The following is an 11,223-nucleotide window of genomic DNA, read 5'->3' as shown; positions in this document are numbered from 1 at the left end:
AAAAAAAAAGGCAAGGAAAGCAATTTGGAATAAGGGGTTCAGCGGAAAAAAGCTCACAATTGCTAATCTCTAAAGACAACCAAGTATTCAACAAGAGGCTCACACCGGTGCCCGAACTATCCTCCCTTCAAATTACCAAGCAAACAAATGTGTAAATCATCCTGGATAATTAGCGTGTTCAAAGGGAAGGCGTCTATTCCGTGTCCCAGCTCTCCCTTTCTGTGCTCATTAGAAGAGATGCGGGAGGATGAGCTGGCTGACCAGAGTCCTATTTTATCACCTGCTTGTCTCAGGGGTGGTAACATGAGCGGTGAGGTTACAGTACAGTTCTGTACAAGACAGGGAGGCTTTTTCAGCGGAAGCACAGGAATGAATGCTTACCATTTGGATGTTACGGGAGGACAGGAGGGAAATAGAGGAGTGTGTATATATTTGTGTGTCGGAGTGAAAGAGTGACAGAAAGAGATATACGAAAGTGTGGGAGAGGTTTGGCTTTATGCCATATATTATCATGTTTATGTGTGTGTCTGCTTGGTAGGAAGGGGTTTTGGATATAGATGGGGACTTAAAAAAGGCACCATTCCTAACTGTATAGCCAGATGTGCAGTTAATTGCATCCTCTGATCCTCTGATTTGGACACTTTGGACTGCTCACATATGCACTGCACAGGAAAGACTGTAAGAGAGAAGAAAGAGACTTATTTTGGTTTGGTCTCTATATTGGCACTTACTGTATTCAAACCATTAGTCTGCACAGCATTAAACAATTAAACACACATGTTAAAGTTTTAACAGTCTTACCATGTATACATTGATATGATTAGGGCTTCTTCAACTTAAATTCCACAGAAAATGGCAAGCTTAGTCATGTTCTTTCCATGAGTTGTTTCCTAATGATACAAAATAGCATCACAATGTTGAATTTGTTATTACCAATTATAACCCAATGACAAAAGCAACATGTCTGAACTGTTTAAAGAAAAACAAACAATGCTTATTGTGCAAATACCTGTTTCTATTAAAATCACTACCTGTTAATAAAGAAAAAAACACCTATACTCGTACACTATTAGAGAACAAGAACAAAACTAGATCAAAAACAGAAATGTCAGTAAAAAAATAAAGCCTTAACTTGATCCCCAAACAATTATCTCTGCATACCTAAAGCATAACTATTATGTAAATATTTTCACCCTGTTACCCTTTTTTATGCTGAAAAAAGTGCTGTAATGATGTTAAGAACATAGTGAATGAGTGACAAAATCTTTGTCTCCAATTATTATTTTTAAACACAGATATCTTATCAGTCTGACCACACTAATAAAAAACACACAACCTATACCTCCTTTCTTGTGTAACGTGTGCCTTTATCAACTACCCTGGACCCCACCCATTTCACTAAGCAGAGTCTGTCGCCTTTGAGTCTTTGCCAGACTGTAATTTCTTGCTTAAAAACAATGCTCAATGAGACCAGCAGGTCAGCACAATTTTGCGGAGTATCAATTACACTGCTGCGTTAAAGCAAACAAAACAGAAAAAAGCCTTGTCTCCATCAGCACCCCCCTTAACATACCACTTTAGAAATGAGTTGAGGTATTCAGGCACTTGTGAAAACCATTAAAAATGCTGGAGGCGTCTGATGTCGCACTCAAGAGTATTCTTAAATGGAGTCGCTCCTTCTGCAGATTGGAACTTTTCTCAAATGATCCTTTTTACTTTAAGGGCTCTAATCAGGATAACTAATTAGAGCATTGGACGATTAGAATAAACTAAATGAAAAAAGAAAAGAAGAAAAAAAAAACAGGTATTTAGGTATCTTAGAGTTAAAGAAGACAGCTGTGGTAATATGATATATATTAATACAATAAATGATACAGACAAGCATAACCAAACATTTCATGTTGCCCTAAACAGCCATAGAGTTTTCCGTTGAAAGGCAAGCAAGCCAAAAGCCAAAAGAGAAGCAACAAGCACCCTGTTGCCAACTCACTCAACCTTTCCCCAGATGCAAAATCACTAATTTGTCGTCACTCTTTTATTATGCAGTGTGGCTAACAAGGTATCTTTCATACTCTGGCAAATTTGAACAAGTCATGGATGGCAGAAATTTAATTATACAGTTTGGATCTTGTAAAAAGTGCTAAATGTTTAAATGAGAGCTCTGCTTATGTCCTGGTTGATGGCATTAGGCTGGAAGCTGACATTAACAAATAGTGTTCATTACATATTTTCCATGTGGCTGGGTCAGATCTTCCTGTATGTAAATATCAGTGGGAGAGGAAGTTCATGCTTAAGCATGAAAAATGCTACAGTATATGATTGCAAATGATAACTGATTAGAAACAATTATAAAAATACCCTTGTGCTCTCACTCAGGGAAAAAAAAAATATATATTTTATCTTTTTGACCTTCTGTATTTGAGTTTGTTTGCTGGGAATGTGGTTTTCAGGTTTGAGCAGTCTGAGCTCCTCTGACTGTTTTTCTCTTTTTGAGTTTTCCCACGCTTTTCTTTCCCTCTTTTTTGATATTTATGACGTCTATTTGAGATACTGTTACAAATAATAATATAGTAAATACAACAAATAATAGCACACCTTTTTTTTTGCTCAGAGTCAATATGTCAAACAGAGGATCAGCGAGTCAAGATGAGTGCCAAAAAGCAGTTATTTCTACATCCAGCTGTCTTGACTGTCAAAGGCTCATGCAAAAAGTCGAAGGCAGGGTTTCCACACTCTATCAAATTAAGGAAGATGAACTGTTTTTGGAATGGATGCAGGTAATGTGTACTCAGGTGGCTGAATTGGATTCCCACATTCCCTAGAACAGTTAAAACACTAACCCAGAGGTTTCGACATGATGGGATAAACTGGGTGCAAAACCAAAACTAATTTTATCATCTATCTCTCGAGTGCCTCAGATGGAACCTTGGGACAGTCATACTGTAGAAGAGAAAAATGAATAAAAACCTTTGTTACACACTGCTCCCCACCTCATCAATAACCTCTTGTATGCTTGGAAATAGGTACAAATGCACATCATAACTGGTTTCACCTACACAGAAGCTTTCAGTTGCTTCCTCCAGCTCTTCTCTTTGGTCTTGTGGACAAGGCAAGAGTAGGGATATCTCTCCAGCTTTTGCATGCAAGTTATGCCGACCCTTTGAGAAATATCAGAGAGCCTGTTAATCTGAAGACATTTGCGGTATTTTCATTTCTATTCCAACACATTAGCAGAGAAGAATGACATCTGGCTCAGCTCAAAATAATTTGTGAGGAATGTAGTAAATCCATGTGCTAGAATGGTTGAAATTATTCTCTGCTTAGTCACTCTGAAATGCCAAGTGATTTTAAATCCTTAGTTTTTAATCTTTTATATATATATATATTTTTGTATTCTATCTACATATGACTCAACTTTAAATTCATGAAGAAACACTTATTTGCAAATGTAAGTTGCCCATTTGTATCGCTTTTTAATGAATGGTTACTCTCTGGCCTCTAATGAGCTGGAAGAGTTTAGGTCTTTACAATTCTGATTTCACATACACTTCTGGTCCCACAACAGAGTATAACAGGGAGGTCGGGAACAAGGCTGACATTTGTTTATGTAAGAAAGCAATCCATCTAATGTTGTGGACAAGGCAAGAGTAGGGATATCTCTCCAGCTTTTGCATGCAAGTTATGCCGACCCTTTGAGAAATATCAGAGAGCCTGTTAATCTGAAGACATTTGCGGTATTTTCATTTCTATTCCAACACATTAGCAGAGAAGAATGACATCTGGCTCAGCTCAAAATAATTTGTGAGGAATGTAGTAAATCCATGTGCTAGAATGGTTGAAATTATTCTCTGCTTAGTCACTCTGAAATGCCAAGTGATTTTAAATCCTTAGTTTTTAATCTTTTATATATATATATATTTTTGTATTCTATCTACATATGACTCAACTTTAAATTCATGAAGAAACACTTATTTGCAAATGTAAGTTGCCCATTTGTATCGCTTTTTAATGAATGGTTACTCTCTGGCCTCTAATGAGCTGGAAGAGTTTAGGTCTTTACAATTCTGATTTCACATACACTTCTGGTCCCACAACAGAGTATAACAGGGAGGTCGGGAACAAGGCTGACATTTGTTTATGTAAGAAAGCAATCCATCTAATGACTGAGTCATCTTCTCAAAGGGCCTCTGATAAAGGAGAGCTGAGATGAGAGTCACACAGGGAGGTTGCGAGACTCATCTCCAAAGCCAGGCCCATTAGTGTGATCAATGTGAAACAGAGAGAGAGAGAGAAAGAGACAGCCTGACCAGTGCATTGTATTAGAGTGATATACACAGGAAATTTAACAAGTTTCAATATAATTTCTATCGGCTGGAATCTCTATTTTGTGAACTGGATTTGTGGAAGTCATGTATCATGTTTCCATGAGTCCATTTGGAGCGTTTAAGTATCTTCTCCTATTTTTCAAACGATATGATTTGTGGTATACATGCAATAGTCATTCTCTATAGATGGCCCCCATCTCCTGTCTCTCTCACTCAATGCTGCCCATCAAACCTTCTCCAAGTTGGGCTGAGTCGTGCTGCCTCTTAGAGGTAGGAATGTGACACAGTCATCACACAAATATGACACACACACTAGTACACACACAGTTAATCACATTTGCAGTTAATTAGGGATTCAAAATCTGATTAATGAACACTGTCACACTTTTTCTGGAAATCTATTTTACACTGAGGGTTTATTGTTGACACTCATAAAGGTATAAAATTTGATGTAAATAAGTCTTGGGCGGTTCTTTGCGATCAATCTTGATCTAATCATTTAAGCAGCATTTCAAATCTGACTGTTAATTTGACTAAGAGCATGATTTATTTGCATTTCCGCAGTTGTGAATGAAAATCCTTCCTCTTCAGTACCGGAAAAACACTTTGCTTGCACGTCTGAACCACAGATGTGTTTATCTAAATACATTTCCTAACCATTTGCTTAGAATTTGGGTGTATAATTCCTCTCAGACAATCCTGTATTACAGGAAAATAAAAAGTTGTATTCAAATATATAATATAAAGCACACTAATCTATCTATATATCCAACTATCTATCTATCTGGACATCATGAAATCATGTTTTACTGGACAGTAACCTCATACGCCCTTCTGTTACTATAGCTTAACTGCATTACCTGCACTGTATTTTTCCGACAGCAATGGCCGTAAAGATGTCTCTCTCATGCAGAGATGTCCCAAATCCACACATAAAGCTGTCCAGAGAAAACTACAGCAAGCTCACTGCAGCAAGATGTGGGGGCCCGAGATTCACATTTCTGATGAGTAAGTTGTGAAAGAGAGTTATCTATTATTTGTATATATGCTCTATATTTTTTTATTCAAACCAAATGCACTGTATAATTACGCTCTGAGATTTCCACTTCTGTGTTACTCAAGAGTACAAAAAAACCACATACTTCTACAAAAGTTGCACTAACAAAACTGCAAGGACAAACCCAAAAATACATAAACACTGGCACGATAAAAAAAAAAAAAAAAAAAAAAAAAAACACATACTTCTAACAAAAGTTGCAGTAACAAAACTGCACTAAGAGAAGGACAAAACCCCAAAATACATAAACACTGGCACGATATTGTGCAATGAAGTTCTCTCAGCCTGCGTTTTAAATTTCAGTGGACTGGCCTGTCCACTCAAGATACGTTTCCACACATTCCTTTATCATGAAACCAATAATGGTGGTGCAAAAACATTTGACCCAGGGGGCATCGCAGGGGGACGGCCCGGCTATGGTTGTTGCCTCTTCTTTCTCCCGGGATGGCCGAAAAGGTCAGGGTGTTATTTGTTAAATGCAAGTCAGCCCCCGCATTGTGTCCTCATCACGGGGACATCTGGCACAAGCAAGCCGGTGTTTTGACTGAGGTCTCCATCTCCATTCTGAAGCAGTGGGCTGTACTGCATTGAAACACTCTTTTGGCTTTCTCATGGTAATGCTGAAAACTACAGGAGCAGATGTGAAACATTTGGTTCTGTTCTTGTTCACTTGTAAAGAAATAATGTGCTGCTTTTACTTTAATTTCACCATGCTGTGTTCTTCTCCTTATTAAAAAAAGAAAGAGAATACGGTAACAACGGGGGGGAGATGGTCGTCCTTGGTGGCCTGAAGTGCGCTGAGGTCCGAATGTAATCGGAGTTTGAAGAATGACGGACTAAGGGAAAAGCAAAAGAAAAGCCAAATGTTCTGTCACTGATATATCTGTAAAGACATAAAAGATAAATAGTGGTGAAAACTGATGGAATGGACACCAACTTTCTCTCTCTCTCTCATACACACATCCATCCACACAAATTATGAAGTACACACACCCTGTAGATTTGGAGATCATGTTTATAGATTTAGTCATGCAGTAATGCATGTCTGAAATAATCTTATTAAACCATTACCCAGACTGTGTAAACACACACTTGCACAAGAGATCAAACAACATATCAGTTTCATACTAAATTGTTCCTCTATCCAATGGCTTATCATATGTTTAGCATTAGTTTAACATTTCCAAACAAAATGACAAAGCATTTTGGCCTGATTTCTAACTAGACTTAGAAAGGGATTTACTGCAAAATGATGTTTTAACATCTTAACAACAAAATTATAACATTGACTGCAGAGGCATTTTAATCTTAGCAGTGGTGTTACTTTTAAATGTATTAATTTATTTGGTGAATATGTTGATGATGAATCGACACACCATCTCTTGATTTCTCTACAGCCACCTTGCGTAAACTACAACCCTGCATTTGGTTGGCTGCGGCCACAGGCGCTGAATATGACGTTTGTTTTTTAACACGAGCGTGACCGTTCCTCAGCTGAACTGACAGGTGGGCGGAGTCTGCGCTGCCCATCCTGCATCCTATTGGTTACAGGCATGCAAATTGCATGCGCTCGGGAAAGGTTTGTGAAACTTGATTGGACCGCGACATGTCAGTCACTTCAGGCGACGTCATTCTGTAGTTAGATACAAGACACACACGTGTGAGCTACTAGTGCAATGGAAGTTTATCAGAATTTCACAAATCTTTCGAAGCAAACGCTGGATAAAAAAAAAATGAATTTAGCTTTTTTTTTTAATTTTGGACTTAAAGGGGCTAGGCTATTGTTTCTGTATACATTTGGATTAAAACAAATTATTAAATAAATCATTTAAATGAACTCTTCTAACATAGTAATTTAAAATTCGCACTAATCTGTTTCTTAAACTAGTAAGAGTTTACATAACGACAAGGGGCTTTACATATGCGCGAGGGTTTCTGGAAAGCGGCGCGTGCGAACTCTAATCCCCCTTCGATGCTCTCGAGCTCCAAACTCTGCCTTATTCTTTGATGGCAAGACTGAATAATGCCAGTCTAGCATGGCTGTCTCTCCAACGCATGCCACCCGTGGACCGACATGGCATTTAGCCGCGTCTTTCCAAGAGCATCTTTAGGACCTTCGCGGTCATGTTGCTGTCTATACTCGCGTCTTTATACTTTCTCCACTGCCTCACGGAGCGATGCGGGACCTGTATACCCACAGAGAGAAGAGAAACGAGTCCGGTGGAGGGATTTTACGTCTCGAAACTGAAAGATTTTGAGTCGCTGAGGAGAAAGAGACTTCAGAAATGGACCTCCACGGGACATCTGGTGATGAGGCACCACAGCTTAATCCACCGGCTCGAAAGGGTCAGTGAAGAGGATCTACCTGGAATTGAGGCAAATAAACACATTTTTCAGGCACACGTAAAGCTGTCGAACTCTTTGGATGTCGATCTGGAGCCGGTAGGCTCGTATTTTGATACAGGTAAACTAAGCGCGTTAGGTGAGGGCAGTAAGAAGCTGCCTCAGGCGATCATCATCGGCGTGAAAAAGGGCGGAACGCGCGCGCTGCTGGAGTTTCTGCGCGTGCATCCAGATATTCGCGCGGTCGGTGCGGAGCCGCACTTCTTCGACCGTAACTATGACAACGGACTGGACTGGTACAGGTAAGTTACACATGATCCATGATGCGATGATGATGTGCCCAGCCCACACGGCAGTTTGAAAAGACGTGTTATTATCTAATATATATATATATATATATATATATAAATTTATTAGTAGTTGTATTATTATTGTTTTTTAATTTTGCTGTAGCGCTGGTGTATCATTTTGTCAATTGTTGTGAAAGGTCAAAGCGTGTTTTTCAAAAACTAAAATAAACCAGCACACACAAGCCAAATTAAAAAAAGCTACTATGTAGATATTTAGCATTTATAATAAAATATATTTGATAATATTAATAATGTTTATTTTAGTAGATGAACAACTATTTGTGGGGTTCAAATTCTGTTCATTCAAATAATTGGAAATTTAAAAAAATAAATAAAGCAAATAAAGCCATCTCATGACTGAATAATTCTGTATTAACAGTAATAATATAAATGCTTCACTCTAATCCCTGCATTTTTTTCCTAACCAATTGGTAGATCAGATTAAAAGTGTAAAAACAGCCCAGATCTGATTTGCTTATTTTCTAATCCATAAAAATCAAACCCTCGGTGTCATTAGTAAACTATCTCTTGAACCTTTTTTGGTATTTGGACATCAAATTAAAGTGAGAACTTAAGCTAAAAAGTATCCTCACAATATTGCACAGCACTGTTTGAGGTAAATATTAGTCATTATAAGAATGAAATAAAAAGTGCAGGAAGCTACTATTTTACTCACTAGAAGATTTCTAATAAAAAATTCCTTAAAAGAAATATATGCATTTCCATCAAATTTTTTACTATTTTTTCTAATTGTTTCATGATTGTATCAGTTGATTGGCTTATGTTAACTTTTCAACTAAGGAATGAAGAGTCTATAAGAGTCTATGGAAGTGTGAGACTGCATGAAAGTGCATTTTGGGGTATTTTATGACACATACACTTACTAAAGAATATAAGAAAAACTGTTTTCTTGTATTTTTGTTGTGCTTTTATATGTATCTGTATATTTTCTGCATGTATAAGATGGGTGAGTGTTTGTGTGGTTCATTCACATATCTTCAGGATGCTGTTAGAGTTTAACAGCAGCTTGTCTTTTGCTGCTCTGTGTAATGGGCCATATCAGACATCACAGCTCTGTTATTAGGAGGGATTATGGCCGTAATGAAAGGTTACCTGTCTGTCTCCACAGGTATATTTCACCGACAGATTTAGTTAACATACCGGGTCATGTAAAAGTGCAAAGGCAAACTTGCCATAATACTATCTTTCCCACCCCTCTCTTCTTCTCTGATGGATTTCTGGACTTCCTTCTGCTGAAAGTATAGATAAAAAGAAACAAATAAATAAAAACAGAAATCCTTTAAAAACAGTTACTCCATTAAATCAACATGCAGTCTGTCTTTTCAGCATCACTCTTTCACACATTCTATTCATCCTTTGTGCTTTGTTATATCCATGAGGATCGCATCCATCCAGAAGAGTTGCCAGGAGTCTTGGGAATGTGACACAAGGCTAAAAAAACAGGCCTGGTTTTCGTAAACCCCTCATCCTTTAGAAAGAGAATGGCCCTTCATTTAAAATGACACAATAAAACACAAGAACTGCAACATCAATGTTATTTTCTAGATAACAGCATGTGCTAGATTACTCATCCATTTTCAGTATGTCTGCATATACTGCATGTATACTTTTTTTAAACACAGCAAATGTGTTTAAAAAGTGCAGCCCATCAGGTATAATGGACAAAAAGTGAGTGGAATAACTAAGCTGGCAGAAAATGAAAGAAGAAATGTGCTTGAGCTAAAACAACTGTGGAAGGCTGTCAACTTTCTTCAAGACAGGAAAAAATAAAGAAGTAAACTAAGCGGCCAATGTTTTTCCTCTCACTCTCTTTTTTCAAATGAGCTGAAAGACATTTCCTGAATATATGCACAAGGCGTGACAGTTTGATGGATCTGTGCAAATGTCTTAAAAATAAAGAAAACAAACATAAAATTACTTTTGCGGCATAAATTCTCACCCTTTGTCAAACCCTCTGGGAATAATTGCGTTTCTCCCGACCATTGAAGTTATGAATGGGCTCTGTTTTTTTTTTCTTCTCTCTCTCTCCCTGCACTAATCACTGTGTCCAATTTGCTGGAATTATGTGACTCTTTTCAGGATAGGCTGTGAATGTTTAAACACAGAGACTTCCATCTGCATGGATGAAGGTCCTTTGTGTGTCGTAATGGCTGATACGGAGACTGTGAAGGAATCCCACAAATTTGCTTCTCTGTGGGAATGCGAGACGTGTGTGTGTTTTGTCAATTAAATTGCTCGTGTCCAGTTGGTCATATTGGTGGTGCAAAAATCTGAAGAAAAATCTCAGAATGATGCTGTGCTAAGCATATTTGCTATACTGTTTTCAGCAGTCTGTCATAGAACAAAAGCTACATAATGAAAAAGTAACTTTAGTGTTGCCAGACTGCATCTGCTACACTCTTAAAAATAAAGGTGCTTCAAAAGGTTCTTCAAGCGATGCCATAGAAGAACCATTTTTAGTTCCACAAAGAACCATTCAGTCATAGGTTCTTTAAAGAACCATCTCTTTATTACCTTTTTAGAATCTCAAGAACCTTTTTTCGCCACAAAGAACCTTTTGTGAAACAGAAAGGTTCTTCAGATGTTAAAGGTTCTTTATGGAACCATTTAGAAAAAAAGGTTCTTCTATGGCATCGTGAAGCACCTTTATTTTTAAGAGTGTACTACAAATATCAGTGTTGTGGTTGCTTGTCAAAACATTACTCACCCATGTTCAGTCAACATTGCACCTGTGAAATCAGACATGCAGCCAGAACATCTGTGAGATGTAAAACATTTGAGTATTAGATTATGATTATGAGTGTTAGCAGGCTTTTTATTTGTTTTTGTTTTTTTATTATTAATTGACAGTTCATCAGCTGAATGAATGCTTAAACAAAATGTTTCTCAATGTAAAAGTCTTAACTGCCACTTTTGATAAATTCAATGCATCCTTTCTAAAAGAATGTATTTACTTATTTAAAAAAAAAAAATTTTGAATGGCAGTACATATATTTGTCAGACTCTGTTTCGTGTTTTGTGGTTGTTTTCCTCACGTGCCTTCCTTTCCCATGTTTAATTTGTCCCAGGTGTTTCCCTTGATTGTTTCATTGCTCCCAGGTGTGTCTCGTCATCCCCTCCTCCTGTG

The 11,223-nt window shown here is 37.7% G+C and overlaps 1 protein-coding gene across 1 annotated transcript in view; it reads left to right on the top strand.

The window, feature by feature from the left end:
* The first annotated feature begins 237 nt into the window (after positions 1-237).
* LOC107684140 (heparan sulfate glucosamine 3-O-sulfotransferase 3A1) overlaps positions 238-11,223 on the top strand; it is a 40,339-nt gene continuing 29,353 nt past the window's right edge. Inside the window, exons 1-2 of the mRNA XM_016480353.1 lie at positions 238-321; positions 7,468-8,027. Coding sequence (XP_016335839.1) covers positions 238-321; positions 7,468-8,027 — 644 coding nt within the window. The remainder of the gene's footprint in view (positions 322-7,467; positions 8,028-11,223) is intronic.

This window comes from Sinocyclocheilus anshuiensis, unplaced genomic scaffold (genome assembly GCF_001515605.1).
Source record: "Sinocyclocheilus anshuiensis isolate Anshui unplaced genomic scaffold, SAMN03320099.WGS_v1.1 scaffold553, whole genome shotgun sequence".
Classification (NCBI taxonomy): Eukaryota; Metazoa; Chordata; class Actinopteri; order Cypriniformes; family Cyprinidae; genus Sinocyclocheilus; species Sinocyclocheilus anshuiensis.
Note: the sequence above shows the minus strand (reverse complement) of the source record. Positions and strands in the feature narration are given on the sequence as shown.